At 37.9% G+C, this 21,875-nt stretch overlaps 1 protein-coding gene across 2 annotated transcripts in view; it reads left to right on the top strand.

Moving 5' to 3' along the window:
* LOC121325132 (C-Maf-inducing protein-like) overlaps positions 1-21,142 on the top strand; it is a 65,155-nt gene extending 44,013 nt beyond the window's left edge. Inside the window, exons 3-21 of one of the 2 annotated variants that reach the window (XM_041267429.1) lie at positions 3,271-3,321; positions 3,678-3,839; positions 5,437-5,478; positions 5,648-5,710; positions 7,172-7,252; positions 7,581-7,684; positions 8,219-8,323; positions 9,901-10,254; positions 11,501-11,566; positions 14,010-14,036; positions 14,321-14,369; positions 15,654-15,761; positions 16,695-16,811; positions 17,201-17,341; positions 17,465-17,512; positions 17,935-18,081; positions 19,728-19,833; positions 20,151-20,221; positions 20,410-21,142. In XM_041267429.1, the coding sequence (XP_041123363.1) occupies positions 3,271-3,321; positions 3,678-3,839; positions 5,437-5,478; positions 5,648-5,710; positions 7,172-7,252; positions 7,581-7,684; positions 8,219-8,323; positions 9,901-10,254; positions 11,501-11,566; positions 14,010-14,036; positions 14,321-14,369; positions 15,654-15,761; positions 16,695-16,811; positions 17,201-17,341; positions 17,465-17,512; positions 17,935-18,081; positions 19,728-19,833; positions 20,151-20,221; positions 20,410-20,463 (1,896 nt within the window). In that variant the 3' untranslated portion in view covers positions 20,464-21,142. Of the gene's footprint in view, positions 1-3,270; positions 3,322-3,677; positions 3,840-5,436; positions 5,479-5,647; positions 5,711-7,171; positions 7,253-7,580; positions 7,685-8,218; positions 8,324-9,900; positions 10,255-11,500; positions 11,567-14,009; positions 14,037-14,320; positions 14,370-15,653; positions 15,780-16,694; positions 16,812-17,200; positions 17,342-17,464; positions 17,513-17,934; positions 18,082-19,727; positions 19,834-20,150; positions 20,222-20,409 lie in introns of both variants that reach the window. The other variant, XM_041267428.1, reaches the window with a different exon arrangement.
* The last annotated feature ends 733 nt before the right edge of the window (positions 21,143-21,875 follow it).

The raw sequence follows: 21,875 nt of genomic DNA, 5'->3' as shown, positions 1-21,875 counted from the left end.
GTGTGTGTATATATATATATATATATATATATATATATATATATATATATATATATATATATATATATATATATATATATATATATATAGTACTGTGCAAAAGTTTTAGGCAGGTGTGAAAAAATGCTGTAAAGTAAGAATGCTTTCAAACATAGACATGTTAATAGATTATATTTAACAATTAACTAAATGCAAAGTGAGTGAACAGAAGAAAAATCTAAATCAAATCCATATTTGGTGTGACACCCTTTGCCTTCAAAACAGCATCAATTCTTCTAGGTACACTTGCACAAAGTCAGGGATTTTGTAGGCATATAGTCAGGTGTATGATTAAACAATTTTACCAAACAGGTGCTAATGATCATAAATTCAATATGTAGGTTGAAACACAATCATTAACTGAAACTGAAACAGCTGTGTAGGAGGAATAAAACTGGGTGAGGAACAGCCAAACTCAGCTAACAAGGTGAGGTTGCTGAAGACAGTTTACTGTTAAAAGTCATACACCATGGCAAGACTGAGCACAGCAACAAGACACAAGGTAGTTATACTGCATCAGCAAGGTCTCTCCCAGGCAGACATTTCAAGGCAGACAGGGGTTTCCAGATGTGCTGTCCAAGCTCTTTTGAAGAAGCACAAAGAAACGGGCAACGTTGAGGACCGTAGATGCAGTGGTCGGTCAAGGAAACTTACTGCAGCAGATGAAAGACACATCATGCTTACTTCCCTTCGCAATCGGAAGATGTCCAGCAATGCCATCAGCACAGAATTGGCAGAAAACAGTGGGACCCTGGTACACCCATCTACTGTCTGGAGAAGTCTGGTCAGAAGTGGCCTTCATAGAAGACTTGCGGCCAAAAAGCCATACCTCCGACGTGGAAACAAGGCCAAGCGACTCAACTATGCATGATAACACAGGAACTGGCACGCAGAAAAATGGCAGAAGGTGCTCTGGACTGATGAGTTAAAATTTTAAATATTTGGCTGTAGCAGAAGGCAGTTTGTTCGTCGAAGGGCTGGAGAGTGGTACACGAATGAGTGTCTGCAGGCAACAGTGAAGTATGGTGAAGGTTCCTTGCAAGTTTGGGCCTGCATTTCTGCAAATGGAGTTGGGGATTTGGTCAGAATTAATGGTCTCTGCAATGTTGAGAAGTACAGGCAGATACTTATCCATTATGCAATACCATCAGGGAGGCATCTGGTTGGCCCCAAATTTATTCTGCAGCATGACAACGACCCCAAACATACAGCGAAAGTCATTAAGAACTATCTTCAGTGTAAAGAAGAACAAGGAGTCCTGGAAGTGATGGTATGGCCCCCACAGAGCCCTGATCTCAACATCATCAAGTCTGTCTGGGATTATATGAAGAGAAAGAAACAACTGAGGCTGCCTAAATCCACAGAAGAACTGTGGATGTTTGGGCCAACCTGTCTGCCGAGTTCCTTCAAAACTGTATGCAAGTGTACCTAGAAGAATTGATGCTGTTTTGAAGGCAAAGGGTGGTCACACCAAATATTGATTTGATGTAGATTTTTCTTCTGTTCACTCACTTAGCATTTTGTTAATTGATAAGTATAATCTATTAACATGTCTATTTTTGAAAGCATTCTTACTTTACAGCATTTTTTCACACCTGCCTAAAACTTTTGCACAGTACTGTGTGTACAACAAAAGAAATAGGCTTTTTTATTTGTTTGTTTGTTTGTTTGTTTCTTTATTTATTTATTTATTTATTGGTGCATATGTATAGCTATTATATACTATATATCACCTTACAGTACAATAATACAACAAAAAATGGACTGAATGAAAATAATCGTAATATTTTTTTAATAAAGTAGCTGGTGCAAATATAGTGTTAGGCGGTGGTTTGCGCCGATCGCCAGCTTATTTTGACCCCCTGCATTCATTGCAGAAAGGCTGGTTGATAAACACACTGCTTACATGGGTGTGACGCCTTTTGTCCACTTTTTTTTTTTTGTTCGTAAACACAATAAAGTAGACCAGCTGTCTTTTCTGTTAAAAATGCAACACCTAGCAAGAAATGTAACAGGGTGGAGACTGGGCACAAACTGCTGGCCCCACACATCGCAGGCGAGGGCCTCAACCACTGCAAAAGAGCTGGGCTCATCTGCATTTCTGATTTTAGAGGTTTTAACCTCATTTCACGACAAGGGACAGAATCCATAGTGGCATTGAATCGCACAACCCATTACAGAAGCAGTGAGGTTAAGACTGAAGCAGGCTAGAGGGACTTTATCTATTCCTGCTGCCCACTGCATGCAATAAAGCCATATGTTTTATTGTCATAGTTAAAGGGTTACAGAAGCATTTTGTCTGTGCTGGATTCCGTGGTCTGCACACCACTGTTTTTCAACGCTATCTAGATTTGTTTTGATATTTGTATTCAAACATAGCGGGAAATGTATGCCTCCACATTTAAGTTTCTCATATGAGCATCATAGTGTCTCCAGTTCATTCTCCCTCCTGAATAAAAGCAGATTTTTGCAGGAGAAAGCATGATCGGGATACTGAAGGTAGAGTACCATGTGCCTGGTATACACTGCACAATGCAATACTTTAACCTGGCTTTAAGCTCTAGTTTTTCATCATAGACCCCATATCTCCTGTACTACAGCTATGTAAATAACTGGACCAATCAGCAGCATGTGATGTGTTATATTGGGAACAGCACTTTTCAAAGTTTTCAGGAATATGAAAGTGAAATGTATAGTACTTTTCCAGTGTTAATCTCACGTATGGAAATGTGCCATACATTTGTATCCAAATTCTCTCCCTTTTCTCTGTGTGTATTTTCTTTTTTTCACATTAGGATTTTTTTTTTTAATTACACAAAAGCCCCTAATGTCCAAATACTGTATTATAATGTATCAGATTTTGCATTTTTTAAATTTTTTTTATTTAAAGGAAACATTTTAATTTTGTACAAATAGAACCCCAAGGTTACAAACACATCAGGAATGGAGGTTGTTCAGAAATCTAAAATGTCTAACTCTGAAACATGTTGTTTTCAATGATTTGATGTGCCCTGTAATAATAAAAGGTCTATAGCTTTAAAATACTAAGATGAAAACAAATAAGCAAGGAGTGTTCTGTTTAACTATTGCAATTCCCAGAGACTGCTCTCCTGTGTATTTTACAGGAACTCTGTTTTAGCTTTCAAGTGATTTTGTTGACCTGTCAGTTATGTGTTTGTAAAAGTGAGGTTCTTTCTACTCAACTGCTCCACATTGCCTTCTGTCTTGCAGGCTGCCAACAGTTATCTCCGTGATCAATGGTTTCACTCACTGCAGTGGAAGGTAATAACAAAACAAAACAAAAAAATGTTTGTCCGTTTTTTGCAATTTTATTTTTGAGAGAGATTACTGTAGCAGATCATGACAAGCGCTCTTGATGTCATGCTACAGTTTATATGCAGCCTCCAATTGTCAGCATCAGTTCCTACAAGAGCACTTAAAAAAAAAAAAAAAAGACAGATATCACTGACAGATGACTCATGTGATATTTGAAATGAATTCAGATTCTAACATACTGTATGCATGACCTCCAGGTGTTTTAAATCTGTACATAAATACATGAAGTAAAATGAACTGCATGAAGGGTGTTTTTTGGTGCAGTGTCCCACGAGTCTGACATTCAGCCGTTGTCTTCTCAGAATAAGATCTACAAGTACAAGAAGGTTCTGAGTAACCCGAGTCGCTGGGAGGTGGTTCTGAAAGAGATCCGGACCCTGGTGGACATGGCGCTGTCCTCTCCTCTGCAGGATGACTCTATCCACCAGGCTCCCCTGGAGATCGTCTCCAAACTGCTCTCAGAAGTGAGGGGAAGCACCCGCAAGCTCTTTGTTGCTAGGGAATGCTCAGCACTGCTGGTGGCTCAGGATATACGAAACAGAGCTGCAGAACACTTGCCTGCTGAGCACTTCCATTCGTCATATACAGTCGAATGAAACCTGCTGAATAATGTTATGTTAACATGTTGAATTACATATCGCTTTATAGTTTTCCATATGCTTAATGAAAAACTGACCAAATGCTGTACTGTTATGGATTCTGATTCCGACCTTTGCGATATACTTTGTAGTTTTTTTCATTACATGATGCTAAATTAAAAAATCCAAATTATGTTTATATATATATATATATATATATATATATATATATATATATATATATATATATATATATATATATATATATATATATGTAAGTAATGTCTCCATCCTAAAATTATAGGTGACCATAGTTATAGGTGCAGGCAAAGTTTCAGCACATCTTATCCTGGGTATAGCTGTTATGGAATACTTTTTAAGTTTAAAAAAAAAAACTATTTTTTTAAATAGTGGTTCTCAGTACAATCCTGTTTCTTCTGCCTGTTATATCAGAAATCCTTTTGTACAGTTACGTAGTACCACTCCACTTTTGAGATCTGCTGTAAGTTTCTGGAATTATTTTATTAGCTTGGAAAGCTACTGGTGAAGCATGACTGGGTTATAGCGTCTTAAACACATTACACATGCAGATTCGTTGCTTCGCTGGGCAACTGGATTGTCTTATTTTTTATATATTATTTTTTTCCTACAGACCTCTAACCACTGAGGAGAGCCTGACATGTTTTACTTTTGGCTAGTTGTACTGTATGTGACGCAAATAAAAATAATTGGACCCATTACAACTGCACTAGAAACTGTGCTTCTAGTACAGTTTATGGTGCAACTACTTCCCTGCAGCGCCCTGAATAGTCTAGGCTCGGTGCTGAATGTCTTTTGAGAGTCTTTTACCTGCTAGATAATTGACTATAGTGAAAGTTAGGTGTCCCGAGCTGAAGGTCAATTCATCTGCAGATTAAGGCCACTACTGAGGGTATTAATACTACAGCTGTGGTCAAATGTTTTGCCTCACCCTATAGAATTAACTGATTTTGCTTCTTGAAGTTGAATGAAGCCTGCTGAATAATGTTCCGTTAACATATTGAATTACATAGTGCTTTGTAGTTAACGAAAAACCTACAACAAAAAAAATACATATGTTGTTTGTTTTTTTAAATATTTTCTCAATCCTAAAATTCTTGGTGATGCAAAACTTTAGTCCATAGCTGTATTACACATAACGTATGTTCTTTTCAGAGATTCTAAAACCAGCTTTTAAAGGGCATCTACTGTAGGACAGTAACTGCTCTACATCGATCCTGATTGGCTGAGACCATGTGGTTTATAATACTAATTAGAATGGTATTGTACTGTAACCTAGCAGACCATAGTTGCAATGTCAACAGTCTACTGTGGATATTGGAAACTATATATTTTGTGTATTTCTCGTGTGATAAGGTTTTGCATTTTTTAGACTGATTGTGCTTAAGGGGTGTTTTTTTCTTTTTAAATTTTTTTTTTTAACTGAATTTTATTTTTTTTTCAGAATACAAATCTAAGTACACTGGAACATGAAAACATTATAGAGGTAAGTTTGTGCCTTTGGTTAATTTGGGGGAATGTTGGTGTCTTCGGTTTGTAATGGGAAGGGTGGATCAAAAGCCAGTAAAAATTGTTTTTCTCACAATATCAGTGAATAATGCAAATACAAGAGAACATAACCACTCCATTGTAAGTTTCATTGTGGTCTCTTGTAGGCAATTGCACCCTTGCTGGAAAACAACCACCCACCTCCAGACCTCTGTGAATTCTTCTGCAAGGTAACTTGAGAACACTGAAACAGCTGCTGTGAATAACATAGTTTCTGCTCCAGTAAAACCGAGAACCCACTCAACAAGTAACTTAATTTATCAAGCTTTTTGGCTTCTTGTTATCGATATTATTAATGACCCTTTGGTAAACAAGGCTATAAAATAAATCACAAGGAACAGGGATATAGTGGAGTTGGTTGTACGTATGTATGGCACACTTTGCATTTTTCAGTGTCCTCTAGAGAATGGCTTAGAGACAGATATTAAATTACATATCAGGCTCTGCCTGTCTGTTTGTATGTCACAATTACATTGTTTCGAAACTGCTTATTACATTAGTAAACATTCAATTGCCATTTAGTTTTTTCTATTCTGCATTCTACATTGCTTATTTCTAGTTGTATGATTTAGTTTTTTTATTTTGCAACTGAGTAAAAAAAACAAAACAATAATGTTACATTCAGGGCTTTCAAGTGGCGGATCTGGTAAAGGCAGGATGCGCCCTATAGCCTGGAGGTCACCAGTTCGAGTTCAGGCTATTCTATTGCCGACCATGTCCTTGGCTCACCTCGCACCAGCGACCCCTGTAGTCTGGCCAGGTGCCTGCGGGCATGCCTGTAAGCTTCCCAGAGCTGTGTTGTCCTCCGATGTTGAATCTCTGAGGTGGCTGCAAAATTTAGTTTGTCTGTCTTTAGACAATGACACAAGTGGTGGTTAATGCACAATTTTAGGATTGGCATGTTTAATTAATAAACACATTTTTTGTGTTTTATTATATGTTTTGATATTGTGCAATAGTCATTGATTATGATGCATAAAATAATGTTATTCATACACTTTTTAATTTTACAATATTCCTTTGGGTAGATACTTAGCCATGTGGTGCAGTCTTACAGCTCAGGTTTGTATTCTGGCTGTCAGAAGTAGACCGGTCTTTGCTGGGGACTCCAAAGAGGTGTCACATTGGCACTCCCGTGGGTTAGGGAGGCAAAACTGTCAAGTGCTATGTCTAGATGAAAAAGGAAGCTGGCTTGGTTGTGGGATTGGAGGACACCCTCTAACTTTCTGGCCGTTGTGCTTGATAATTGTTTGATATATTCGTGATATTTCTCTTTGCTGAGGTAGCACAGGTGATGATGTTGAGCCTGATTTTATAACCAGAATGGATTTAAGATGCATTAACTGCAGCTTAGTTTGCATTGAGCACAGATGCCTTTATCATGTGCATTGTCAGTCTCTCAATAAATGTATATGATAGTCAAAAAGGATTTAAATCTGGCACCTTATCAATTAGTGTGCCTGTCCAATGAAACTTTTTCTGTGTGTGTGTGTGTGTGTGTGTGTGTTTCCATGTAAATCACTTGTCATATTTTTTTTTATTTTTCCAATGAGATGGCTTCCTCCCCTTGGATCTTAACCCCAGGTATGAGAAGGCTTGTTCATTGCTGGTGTCTCTGCTCTTTGTTCTAGCATTGCAGGGAACGCCCCAGGTCTATGGTGGTGATAGAAGTGTTCACACCTGTGGTGCAAAGAATCCTCAAACACAATATGGTGAGTAGTTCCTTCAGCTTTTTAAGTATAATGATGTGCCTTTCCTCCATAGTGGAGTTCTACCACTAAAGCAGATTACATTTCAGTTATGTTCTTTATGAATAATACTAAAGAGTACCCCTTACCTTTTTATGGCATTTCAAATTATTCAATGACTCAAATACTGTTTAATGTGCTTTCACCTGAGTTCAAGAGCGGTTCTTCAGCTCTAGTTGACTTCCAGAGATGGATCTAACCTAGGCAAGGTCAGCTGAAGTGTTTTATAGAATTAAGACAATGGGGGGAGAGGTTTGGATGAAAAAGGACATCTTTTCTGTTTTGCCCTCAGGATTTTGGAAAATGCCCTCGGTTGCGGCTCTTTACTCAGGAATACATACTGGCACTGAACGAGTTAAATGGTGGAATGGAGGTGGTGAAAAAGTTTATTCAGAGGTGAGCTCCTGTAGTTCATGTCAGAATTAAGCAGTTGGCCGGATATATTCTCTGTCCATCATTGCCATCAACATCATTTCTCCAACTTCTACATGGGAATACAGACTAAATCTACATTTTTTATTTTTTTTTTGGAATCGTTAGTTATTTTTAGTGTGCTATGATGTGTATGATTTCTATGTTTGTTTCCGCTCACATCACCATTTAACAGACTAACTAACCTTCACAGCTCTTCTGTAGATTCGCAAATTTTTGGGAAGCAAGGCAGGGAAGCATATTTGTGTTACACTGCACCAAAGCCTATAAGGGAAGGATTGTGCACTGACACCTGTGCACTGTCATTTTTCCCCACTGAAGGTTTTCCATTGCAAAAAAAATCTCTTTCGGGGGAAGAAATTACCAGTGCACACCCCTAATGGTTGTTTTATACTGATGCCATTTTAATTTGGTGAACATTCTTTAAACCTCCACCAGTAACCTCTAAACAACAGACGTGTGTTACCTCCATTCATATTATTGGCTGTTGTTTTCCAGCATGCACGGGCCAACTGGACAATGTCCTCATCCCAGGGTCCTGCCAAACCTTGTGGCCGTCTGCTTAGCTGCCATTTATTCCTGCTACGAAGAATTTATCAACAGGTCAGTGTGATGTCACCTTGAGGTTCTTTAAAACTACAGTGCAAATTGTAAATACCATACTGTGGTAAAGAACATTTCCAGGAAGCAGTTGGTTGTTCCTTCCTTCAGTTATGTCTGTGCAATCTTTAGATGTTGAATATGCACGCCAAGTGATTGTATGTGTTTTTTAAGGATTATGTGGGGGGAGAACCTGCTTTAGACTCCACAGAAGGGCAGGGGGAAAGGGGTGAGCATCACTAGAATTGTTGAAATAACTGAGAAACATTTATATTTAGTTTCAGATCTCTAAAAACAACCATGTTTTTGTGTGTCATGCTCCTTCCTTCCTTTTTTTGTCCGGATGGTTGTTAGTTCTGAAACCCAGGAATGGGTGCAGGGCTTGTGTGAGTTTCAAGCCCTGTTCTGGACTTCCTGAGCAGGGAACAGTATAGCATATCCTAGATTTACCAGAACAGTTTTAGAAAGCATTGCAGATTTGGTGGGAGAAACTACATATAAGTTTAGAGATTGTGGTCTTTGAACTTGGGTTAGGGAGTACCTGTGCATTGATTGCTACAAGCCTATGTAAGAGTCTTCACTGTGCTATTGATTCACTATGGGTTACAGTATTTTTAGTTTGTGTAGCTGTACATTGCCTGGAAATATAGCGTGGTCTTGAGTGCCATCCCTTCTTGTGTAAGCATATCACATATATTTATACACCTAAAGCTTTACCTCATTGTTCCCCTAAGGGAGTTCTTTAACATGAAGTCCAATTAGAAGTATGGCATTATTCCCACTTAGTCTTTATTTCCACTGTTTACCCTGAAGGAGTAGTTTCCCTTATGTCATAATATCTTAATCACTGCACTGTAACAAGCCACAATAAAATATCATTTTGCAACTCTGAGCTCCCATTATTTATACTGGAAAATACAGTACAATTTTCTTAATCTTGTTTTTTTCATCCAGTTGTTAATAGAATCTGTCATGTTTTACATTCTATTCTGTATTATTAAAATCTTAGATACAATGTACATTCCAATTGGGTAATGCAGGGTCACATGACCAAAAATAGCTGGTGCTGTTGACCAGCTAAACTGTAGATTTATAGTTGAAGTCAACATATTGGCTCTGCCCACAATTAACAAAATGGTCAACCAGCCACAGTGTTGCATATTTGTTTGGATGAATAATTTTGAACACGAGTTTAAGAAATGTGAGTTTATTAAAACAGATGTAGTGCTGCCTCTTTGTTCCTCAGTCTGATTTAGGCATAACAAAAACATGAAATGTTGAAAACAGTGAATTACTGAAAGGGCCCTATAAAGAAAGATCTAGGATAATTTACTGTCAGCATGGCCTAACAGTAAATTAATCAAATTAGCAAGTTTATAAAACAATGTAGTATTAATGGAGCACTGTATTGACTTCATGGCAAAAAACTGTTCCTCTTGCGTAGAAAAAGTAACCTCTAGCAATGAACCCTTTATTCCCCTGCACCTGAGACTTTTTCCACCCTAGAGTCAGCAGTTTTTCAAGCCTCAAGCTCCAGTCAGTATTTTTGTAGTACCTTCATACCTGTTCTCCTCTCCCAGCCGAGACAACTCTCCCAGTCTCAAAGAGATTCGGAACGGGTGCCAACAGCAGTGCGAGCGCAAACCCAACCTGCCACTGCGCCTTATGAGGACCAGCCCTGACCTGGTGTCCCAGGAGGTCACCTCGCCTGTGGAGACCCGCATCAAGATTGTCAACTCAAGCGAGATCCACGTCGACCTGGAGCGCAACAACATGGCCAATCAGAAGCTGAAGGGGCCGACGGGGAGCAGCGAGAGCGTGCCCAGCCTGATTGACTGCCTGCTGGTGAGCCCGGCCTGCAGCACCATGAGCATCGAGCTGAGCCCCCAGGCCGACCGCGTGCTTGTCTGCTACGTCGAGATCCTCAAGATGCTGTGAGTACCCAGCCAGCTTTTCCATTGGTCAGGAGTACTTGGCTACTTCTGTTTCTGGGGTCATTCTACCTCAAGTGGACCCAAGGACAAGCATCTGTAAGATTGGAATCTGACCTTCAAATTATCATCTAAAATGAAATGTTTAACCTTTAGTAGAACTACCATAGGGTGTATTTGCAAAAATTGTTTTTTTTTTCCATTTGTATTGAATCCTGTGTAGGTAATTTTGCTCATTTTTAAGGTGATTTTTTCTACATGCACAGGGACGGAAATCTCCCACTGCATAGCAGTTTGATACACACCTGGTTTCACAGTGAGTTTACAACGACACACCTGAGCGTGTTACCTATACTGTGGCTAATGAAGCTCGTATTAAAACCTAGAATGGATGAAACTACTATGCAATAGGAGTCTTATTTCCATCCCTGATGCATTTATTTTTATGTGAATGCAATTTTAAACAATATCATCTTTTTAAACAATGATCACATCTCATAATGCTAAAATAAATACTAAAGTTGTTTAAAGGCGGTGTTATAATCTAGGGCAGTTCTATTAAAGGTGAAACAACTTATCTGGAGGTTCATGATACATAATTAAGGTTTCTGGTTTTCCTTTTGAACTTAGAAATGCTTATATGTAGTTTACTGCACACTCATAATTGGAGTGCTTAATTTTATTCTAAAAACATTGTAGTAGACCAAGAGATTTATGTCTTTGTTCAGATGGAAATGACATCACAGTAAGATTAGCTATACTGTTAAAATGTTTCTTACTTAACGAAATTTGATTACAAATGATCTTTGGCTTCAGTACTATACAAGGTAACCCCAGGACAGTTCAGCAGGTGTACTGTACAACATGCTGTGCAATATTCTTCAACTAAGTCCAAAAGTTTTGCAGCACCCTATTGAATAAACTAATTTTGCTTCATAAAGTTGAATGAAACCTGCTGAATAATGTTATGTTAACATATTGAATTACATACCGCTTTGTAGTTTTCCATATACCAAAAATAGAAAAATGTGACATTTGGAAATCCCTAACATGAAATACTGTACTACTATTATGACTTCTGATAGACTTTTGTGATATCATTTTGATGGGGGGATGTTTGTTTTGGTTTTTTTAACATGATGTTAAATAGTCTCAGTCCTAAGATTATAGGTGATGCAAAACTTTTGTACAGAGCTGTATATATAATCTTGGTGTGTGTTCCTATTGCTGACCTTGCCTCTCTCTACAGGTCAGACTATGATGACTGGAGACCAGCCTTGGCCAGCCTGCTGCAGCCTATTCCCTTTCCTAAAGAGTAAGTCAGGTGTTTATACAGTGTTCTATGTGATAAAAGGCAGAATTGGCTGCAGTTTAACTTTTACAAGTAATTGTGGTATTAGCTTGGAACCCTGTTGCTTATAAATGAATATTTCCTGGGAAGACATTGGTAATGATATTGAACTTCACTGGTAAATGGTGGTCAGAGCCCTGCCACCTATAGTAGTCACAACTTGTAGTGCATTCTAAACTGTATGTGGATTTGTATGTTTCTCTGAGTCGTGTACCTTGTTTGATGTGATATATGGTCATCCAATGATCTTAGAAGCCCAGGTGTGTTTGATTTCATGTTAACACTTAAAAGTTGTCCAGAGAGCAGCGGTTCTTATCAGCTGCATGCCATTCAAACAGAATTCATAGATTGAAAAAATATATATTAACAAAAAAAAAAGGACAGGCTGTGAATCTAGTCTTGCGACAAAGAGGTTTATTTTATTGTAAATACCAAATAGGAAAGGACAAGGGTTTATATGATGGAAAGTGATGGTCTAAAATGAAACCTTTACCACCTTTTAATGGGTAGGCCTATACTATACAAGCAGAAATTAACTTGTGTATTGCCACACGTTTATCGCTATTTACAGTTTGTAAGCCCACTTATGCAAGTCATTTTAACGTAATTTTTCCTTCTTTTGCATCCATTTTTTATGTAAGCTCCATCTTTAAATATCATATTTTAATATTAATCTCAAAATGCTAAACAACATACTGCAGACGGAAGTTGTTTAAAAATTACGCTCATGTTGGATGCAAAGTAGAAAAATTGACCCTGAAATGTGAAAAGTTTGCACAGGTGGGCCTAAAAACATTTGATACACATGAGAATGTGGCAGTAGACAAGTTCATTTCTGTGTAAATTATGGACTTCTATGAAAGGTGAAACAGACGCAGGGTAACCATGGAAACTAGACCAGTGGCAATATGAAGCACAAGTGTCGTTATGCAATAATTGCAACCATGGGGGAGTACTTTGCTGAAATTACTCTTCGTTCTCTTTATTTTCCAAATGCTTGAATGCAGAGGCAGTGGGGGTCACCTGCTCGTGGCTATTCCTTGTGGTACTGAGGAGTAATATTTAACAAACTAATATCGTGCGGAAAGAGAACACAAACTGGATGTTTGTTTATGGCCCAGCCCGACACCTCACAGGTGATAACTTTCAGAGCCTGGAAAATTTAACTCCCGGGGTGACATTACCACCTGTAATTACACTGTTTACGACCTGTCACTTCCTGTCATTTGTTGTATATTGTTTTGTTCTTAAACAAGCTTTGTGTATAATTGTAACCTCCCGTTGCAAGGCCTCTGTTAAGCAGGGCAGGCCAGGAGAACCAGAGAGATTCAGAGTGACGTCCTGTTTGACAAATAGGACTCCAGAGGGCTGTGCTACAGTGACACTTGCAGAAATGTTTTAACAAAACAAAGTCCCTTAATTGCTTCTTCTAAGCATTACACTAATTATTCATGACCTTACTCTTAATTACTGAGGCTCCTTGAAAACACCTGAGCCTAGGTACCTTTTTGCAAAGTAGTGCTTTGTAATTACAGCATAATTGTTAATTTGTTACATTATTTACTGGTAATAAATGCTTTCTTATGCTAGGCACATTTAGCTAAAACATTTTCTGGTTTTAAAACATGGAAATGGGGCTTACTTTAATTCTCAACCAGGAAAGAAATTCAGCCGTTATTAATAAGTTATTTGTAGCTTTTAAAGTGTACATAAGGGCCTTTGTATTTTACTGTGTTACATGTTCCCATGTGTTTTTGTTTTGTTTTTTTTTTTTTTTTTACATTTTGACCACTTTTTTAAAACTTTTACAATGCATTCCCTGCCTCAAGATGGCTTCCCATACATTTCCCATCATCCTCCTGCTCACTTGTAGATCAATCTCAGTTACATATGTGAGCAGGAGGATGATGGGAAAGGTAGTTCTGAGAGGTCCATGTGGATACATGGGAAGCCATTTTGAGGCAGGGAATGCAATATAAAAGTAAAAAAAAAAAAATGGTCAATGTTAAAAAAAAAAAAAAATACACACATCTTACGTAAACAGTTGTAGCAACACATGTGAACATGTAACACAGTAAAATAAAAAGGTCCTTATATACCCTTAAGTCATTTGTGTGCTGCCGCTGCTGTTGAACTTTGTTGATTTATAAATGAAATAGCCTTTTTGTCATGTTAAAAACTCCTAAAGGCTAACTTGTGTGATGAAAATCGCTTGTTAGCATCACTTTTAAATCTTTTTGAACCAGCTGACTGTTAAACATTAGGACATGTTTGTGTAATGTGGCAGCAATTATAATGTGTTTTAATTGAATTGTAATAGCTAACGCTTCATCTATCTTTACCGTTTTTAATATGAACTTTGTGTGATTCTTTTATTTAAAAAAATCTATCTTTATTTTATTTAAAGGGCTCTCGCACATGAAAAATTCACAAAGTAAGTACTTATAAAAAGTTTTTTTTTTTTTTTTTTTTTTACAATCATGGAATGACTATCCTTTTTATCCCCTCCTTCACCCCTCTCTCCCTCTGTCTTCCTTCATCTCTTGACCCTAATTATCCTTCATAAATTATTAAAACAAAGTGGATTTAAAAAAAATAAAATTAAGACCAAGTAATGTTTTTAAAAATAACTGAGGGGATTTACCATGTTTTATAAATTATGAAAGTAGCTTGCAATATTTGTGTAAACATAAGCTGATTTTTTTTTTTTAATTCCAGAGAATTGAAGTATGTTATTCAGAGTTTTGCCGAGGATCCCAGACAGGAGGTGAGCAGTGACCTATTAAATAGAACGACATCACCAATCAAGGTGTTAGCTAGAAGTGGTTTAGAGGTTAAAGCGATAAGCATTTCCTCAGAGGTTTATGGTAGAGATACAGCGATGACTTCCCACGTGTGGCGCACATTATGCATCCCCTTTCTCATAAACTATCTAAATACATTCACGCACTGATCTGAGTATTTTATTTCTTGAATGTGGTCCCGTGCCCTAAATAGGTTACAAAAACTGAAGAACAGCTGTGCTCTGGTGAAAGCACGTTAACACAGACTGACACAATAACAATAATAACATAAAACAATATTTCAGTAAGTACTTGTTAAAGAAAAACATTCAGGAAACAAAGAAAAAAGAAAATGTCATTTGAAGCTACTACACGGCTAAAATGCATTCTGCATCCAACTTGTTCAGCATATCCTCATTCTAACAGAAAGGTGGTGGGTGCTGTCAGCACCAGTACTTGTGCATACACCCTCAGTTGTCTTCACCCTTCTTAAATATTTAGAGCAGACCAGCAAACACTAATTGATAGGACACTAAAAATGTGTCGGTAACCCATTAGTCTAATTTATAATGAGGTTGCAGTGCCATATGTTGTACTGTATGGTCTACTAGCACACCAGGGCTTAACAACGCTCAAGATGTATGTGTCCGGGATGGTGAAAGCTATGTGTTTCATCAGCAGTGGCAGTGCTTGCATTAGCAGGGCATGAGGCTTTAACAAGCATTCACGGTAGGTGTTTCCAGCTATTAATTATTAAATTCACCTGCTTACTGGTCAAGATAAATAAAAACACTAATCTGAAGATCTAAGGTTCTTTTTTTAAATTGTTAAGCACAGTATAAATCACTCACCTTTTGGGAGTAATTTGTTGAGCCGATGTGGGTTGAAACGCTCCGGAAACTGTTGTTAAGAAACGACGTGACTTTTGATCAGCTGTAAGTCCAATCCGTTTAGGAGTTGTATGAGCTGCTCACAAACAACGCATTGAGTATTATCGTGTGTGTGATTATATATATATATATATATATATATATATATATATATATATATATATATAAATAATCAGCCAATACCTGCTGGGATAAGACACGGATAAATTGTTATTTTACAGCACCAAGGAATCCATCAGACACTTCTTGTTAGAGAAAATCCCAGCCTTAGTGTTTGCTGTCTGCTACCCAGAATGAATCCCTGAGTCCTGAGTTTGAAGCTGTTTTGAGTTTGTTTGTATCTTGGCTGACCCAGAGCTTGTTCGTGTTCCCGCTCAGGTCCACTCGTGCTTGCTGAGTGTCCGTGCTGGCAAAGACGGCTGGTTCCAGCTCTACAGCCCCGGGGGAGTGGCGTGTGATGATGATGGGGAGCTCTTTGCCAGTATGGTACGTGTCTGCAATAATGTGAGTCTCTAGTCTTCTGCCTAGCATCACCTCCTCCATTAACATCCCATCATCAACGGACACCAGTCATTCACCACATTTGATTACTACCTAGCCAGTGGTATATAGATAGCATGGTCTATTTGTGAGTTGCATGTGTATCCGTTTTCTGTGTGTGCACTATTCAGTTACCGTGATAATTAGGATGATCCATCTTAATAGGAAAACCACCTCATGTGTCATATTTTGATCTGAATTTGTATTACATTTTGGGGTAAATAGTAATGTTCAAGATTTTTTTTTCTGTAGTTTTAGGAAGAACTAGTTAAGGGGTCAGGATTTGAGTTCTTGACTTATTTATACTAAGTAGGTCTTGTATTCTATTTTCAGTTATGTGGAATGTGTTTGAAATAGTGCTGGGACCAATGTGTCTTTTTTTTTCAAGTTTCAGTATGCCTTCAAAAATTGCTCAGAAATTGCATATGAATCCTATAAAAATGCCTTGTGAGTAAAACCCCAGAGTAGAGTCTTGTTGAGCGGAGATTTAATTGACCTAATTTTACCATGATTTCATATGCATGGTAATAATCCCCTCAGTTCTGTGTTGGAAGACAACTTGATGACTGAAACAGAATAAACCACAGTGCTGACCCTGAGCAGCCCTGCTGCAGCTCCTCCATCAGAGAGCTTTCAGAAACCACAGCCTCACATGCTCTGTCCTTAATCACACTGATGTTATCAAGCTTCAAGGAGTGCTGTGCATTCACAGGCCGCTTCATGCATCGATGAATTCAAAACTTGTCAGGATTCAAAGCAAAATAACTGCTCATAACTTTTTCTTTTGAAGAAATTTGCAGCGAATCTGAATTGAAACATGCTTAAAAAGATGTAGATAGCAGGCCGTGTCGCAAATAATTCCTTCCCACTCGATTCCAGGTTCACATTTTGATGGGTTCCTGCTACAAGACAAAGAAGTTCCTGCTTTCGTTGGCTGAGAACAAGCTGGGACCCTGCATGCTCCTGGCATTGAGGGGCAGCCAGACCATGGTGGAGGTATGTCTATTAGAGCGAGCAGTGCAGCTTGGAAACCCCCATACTATGTTATAGAATGGGCACTTTCCAATCATAAGAAGCCATGTTATTGGGCAATACCTTGGTAGTTGACTTATAAGTTTATCCCCAGTCATGATCTTCCAGATTCCACTAATACATTAGGATCTGTTCCAGCTGGCTATACTGTATGTTCATGTTTTTGAAGTTATGGATGTGACTGTATTGAAACACACCTGAGCTTGTTATCTATACACTGGATAATCAAGCTCATATTAAAACCTGGAATATGTGAAATTGCTCTGCAATATGAGTCTTATCTCCACACCTGTGGTCCATCAGCCTCTCCATGCAGCCCCACAATGACGCTTTCCTCTTTGTGTGTGTTCCAGATCCTGTGCTTGATGCTGGAATACAACATCATTGAGAACAATGACACGCAGCTGCAGATCATCTCAACACTGGAGAGCACAGAGGTGGGGAAGAGGATGTACGAGCAGCTGTGCGACCGCCAGAGAGAGCTCAAGGAGCTGGTAAGGAAACACTCAGCCTCTACTCTGTATCTGCTTTAAGACTAATGTTAAGATAAAATAAAAAAAAAAAAAAGCATGAGGAGAGTTTGTATTGTAAACTGTTTCCTTTTTGTTTCCCAACAGCAAAGAAAGGGTGGTCCCACAAGGCTTACTCTGCCATCCAAGTCAACAGTAAGTCATTCACCCTTTTAACTTCAGGTAACAATTTAGGGTAGCTAACAATAGCTGGGAGATATTTTTCTCTCTATGTATCTGTAGATGAGGTTTGCTCAACCATTCTCCCACAGTGCTGGTTGTCATCTATGTTGTGTTTTGAATACACTGTCAGACACTAAGAGTACCATATCTGTGGCTTGGGAAATATTTTTTTTACAATGTATTTGTATTGTATTTAGTGATGTTAATAAGAGGGACAATGAATCATCAATAAGGAGGGGATAAACACTAGTTGGATTCCAATAAATGTTTGGGTTTGTTTAGATCAATAAGTGACCCTTTCACTTAGTGACAAGGCAATTGCATTGGATGTGCATAAGACAGAGGACCTTAAATGAGGGGTAAGTAATGCTATGTATTTTTGCCTGTGTCTCCAGGACGCGGACCTGGCTCGCCTGCTGAGCTCCGGATCCTTTGGTAACCTGGAGAACCTCAGCCTGGCCTTCACCAATGTCACCAGTGCCTGTGCGGAGCAGCTTATCAAGCTGCCCTCACTCAAACAGCTCAACCTGTGGTCAACCCAGGTCAGGACCCCCCTCTACCCCCTCTGCTCTCCTGATTCCGCTACCCTGCTGTCCTCTTCCAAGCCGACTGCATCTTGTTTCTCCTACATTGTGTTGACTCGCCCATTATCAGAATGAATAATCAGTTGTAGCCTTAAACTTCAGCTATCCATAACTTTAAAAGCACTCAATGGAACAATATGTAGTAATACCAAAATAAACTTTTTAAATTCTTTCATGAACATTGTGACTCAAAGACACTGATTAAGAGTTCTGGTCGAAACTTTGTAGGAGAATTGTGTGCTTCTTTTAGTATTGTCACTAATGATTTAAGTAGCTTTAAATGTAGTTTATTTTTTAATTTTTTTTTTTATTATTACTGTCACCTTGTTTGCAATTGTTCTGAGTGGTTCTTATTGCATTTACATTTTTGAAATTCCACTCAAGTTAAGGACCACTCTTTAGTTCGAATTGTCTGCTGTAGTGTCTTTGCAGAAGCAAGAGCCAGCATCATCAAGTGCTCAGTCACTAGATCACATTTTCTATTGTTTTGCAGGCAATAAATACACTGCTGGGCACTGGCAAGCAATATACAGACTGGCTGATCTAGCCTTTACATATAGATAGCTCCTCAATGACTAGAATTATTGCAAATCAGAAAAAGCTAAAGGTACAGAATGAACTAAGAAAATGTCATTTTAAACTACTTACAGTATTAGAGTAGGAAGCAAAGTGTGCACACTATCTAAGATTTAAGAAACCAATGCCTTAAATAGCCTCTGATCCCAACACTTTCCTTAAAGAGTAGGCAGCTTCAAGTGACGTTTTCAAGCTGTGTGCTTCTTATTGCAACGACTCAAACACTGTGTTTTTACTGCTTAGAAAGTCATTGTTAAGGTGTGCCCTTCCGTTCGAGTTGCCTGCCATAAACATATGTAGCATAAGCTAGATCAGCCAAAGTGTTCTTATATTAGTAAGAGCCCACTACGGCACAACTTAAACCAAAGTGTCAGATGGGACTGGTTTTTACTTCTATGAAGATGCTTTGGCTGATCTTGCCGACATACATCTATGGCAGGCATCTAGAACTGAAGAGCTGCTCCTGAACTTTGCTAAAAGCATCTGCACACAGACTTACCAGAACATTAAAAAAATAAACAGTGTTTCAGTACAATAAGAACAACTCGGACCAGCTGCAATTGTCATAAAAAGGTACAATAATAAGAAAATGAAATTTTGCATTTTAAATCTCTTCCTCTTTTAAAGATCATCTATTATGCCGCCCTGTATTATCTTCTCGGTATCTTCAGGCTTACTCTACTGCTGTTTCGTCGGCCTCTGTGTACCATATACACTTCTGTGTACCACAGCTCTCAAACCCAGTCTTTTGTAACACATCACCCTTCCAGTTGTATTGCTCTCCCTGTCAGATAAGTCTTACCTGCAGGGAGAGCAATACAACTCTGTCTCTGTCTCTAACCCTGTCTGTTTCAAATGGATTCATCCCCTGCTACAATTCAAACTTTCAGTGACCTCATCTGTGAGTTGCAGTGCATTCTGTCTGAGCCCTGTGATTGCTCCCATTCGGCTCTGCTGTCCATTTCTGTCCCATAAAGGCGCCCTCTGTTTTAACACCATCTCTGATTACTTCTCTCTTTGTTGTTTAGTTTGGAGATGGTGGATTGCGGCTCCTCTCCGAGCACCTTACTTCTCTGCAAGTTCTCAACCTGTGTGAGACCCCAGTCACTGACGCTGGACTTCTTGCGCTAAGCTGTAAGAAAATCTTTTTGTAAAAAAATGATTTGTTTAAAATGTATTTCAAGAGGCAGTTCCCCTTTTTAATATCACTTCAAAGAGCGAAAACAGTAGCCTGTGGCGTATCTCAAGTAAATACACCATTTATAGTAAATGTATTACATGGGTAATTTGCCCACAGTAGAAGTATTCAAGCCACTGTTGCTGTCCAACACCTAAACCAGGCATATTTATCTTATCAAGAGGTTCTTATTAACATTATGATGCATCAGTAGTTACTTCATTACTTTTCTTTTCAGTTTAGTTGTATGCTAATTGATTTCTTGATTTTCCAGCTATGAAAAGCTTGTGTAGCCTCAACATGAACAGTACTAAACTGTCTGCTGACACATACGAAGATCTCAAGGTAAGAAATCTTAAAAAAAAAAAACAACATCTCTCTATTATATTTTCTAGAATAGGGATGTTCAATTCTGGTCCTAGAGGGCCACCCCTGTTCTAGAACCACAGTGCTGTATTACACACATGCAGCATGCTGTCTTTTTAATATCGATAGGGGTAGGTGTATATAAATTGTGCTTTCTTTTCTCGCAGGCCAAGTTGCCTAACCTCAAGGAAGTGGATGTTCGTTATACTGAAGCCTGGTGAACTTTCTGTTGAGATGATGAAAGAAAAATAAATCTCGAAAACAAAACCTCTTTTTAGTGAGATCTGTTCAGCTCATCTTTTTGGGTACTGTGAAAGAAGCGCCCTCTGCCCAGCGTCCCCTTCATTCCATGACCCATGTTGTGACTGCCGTCCTAGATCGGCACAAATAGGCTTTGCGATTTGAAACAGTGAAAGACTTATTAGCGGTTGGCGGACCATGTGACGAAAAAGATAAAAACAACGGAACTGTGGATTTTAATTGCCTTTGTGTTTTAATGATGCTGTATGTATGAATTTTTTGCCGATTTGAAACAGACTATTATTTTTTCTTCAGATGACTCTGCTTTCTTTTTTTTTGCTTTCTTGAAACAAAGACAAATCTGTAGAGAATGCCATTGGAAAGAAAAAGACCATCCAATAACCCGAATGCTAGCCTCCGTTTTTTGTTTGCTTTGTTTGTTTTTTGTACATAACACATATTTGAGAGAATTATTCACAATGATCAGGTCTGGGACCTGAATTTTATTTATAAATGGTTTAATTCTTTTAATTCCGTTTGTGTTTGTTTGTTGGCTATATAGTACTGTAAAAACTAGCTTGCAGGTATCCTAACTAATTTGTTTACTCTATTGAAACGTATGCCCACAGCAACTGCTACACACACACACACACACACACACACACACACACACACACATATATATATATATATATATATATATATATATATATATATATATATATATATATATATATATATAGTTATTATTATTTTGCCTTTTGTTTGGTTGGTTGGTTGTTTTATAATTGTTTTTTGTTTGTTATCCCTGTGCCAGACTTCAGAAATAAAAAAAATTAAAAACCCATTAAAAATGAATAAAAGGTCTCTTAAAATGAGCCTAAAAAAGGGTGTTTTTGTATAATTTCACAAAGACCAACTTTGCTTTTGTTGTTTGCATTTTTAATTGTTGTTTTATATTATTGTTGTTGTGCTGTTGCTTTTATTATTATTATTATTATTATTATTATTATTATTATTATTATTATTATTATTGGTAATGTTTTCAGTTGTATACATACATTCACTTTAAAAAAAAAAAAAAAAATAATTCAGATCCATTTTTAAAGTGCACTGCTGTTTTGGTTTTTTTGGTTTTTTTGCAGAGCTTTTTTTTTTTGCATGCTAAAGTACCATGTGTTTTTTTTGTTTTGTTTTGTTTTTTAAGAATGGAAAAAGTGTATCTATATATAAATATTTCAGGTAAGCATAAAGCAAACTGAAACCTGGTAGCAACGTAGGCAAGTATCAACTGTCCCATTTTGTCAGGATTTTATAAAATGCTACTAAAAATTAATAAGTAAATAAATAAATAAACATTTCAAACCTTTTTCCATTTGAGCCAGCGATGTAC

This window comes from Polyodon spathula, chromosome 13, assembly GCF_017654505.1.
Source record: "Polyodon spathula isolate WHYD16114869_AA chromosome 13, ASM1765450v1, whole genome shotgun sequence".
NCBI classification, from domain to species: domain Eukaryota; kingdom Metazoa; phylum Chordata; class Actinopteri; order Acipenseriformes; family Polyodontidae; genus Polyodon; species Polyodon spathula.
This window is presented reverse-complemented; position numbering and strand designations above follow the sequence as displayed.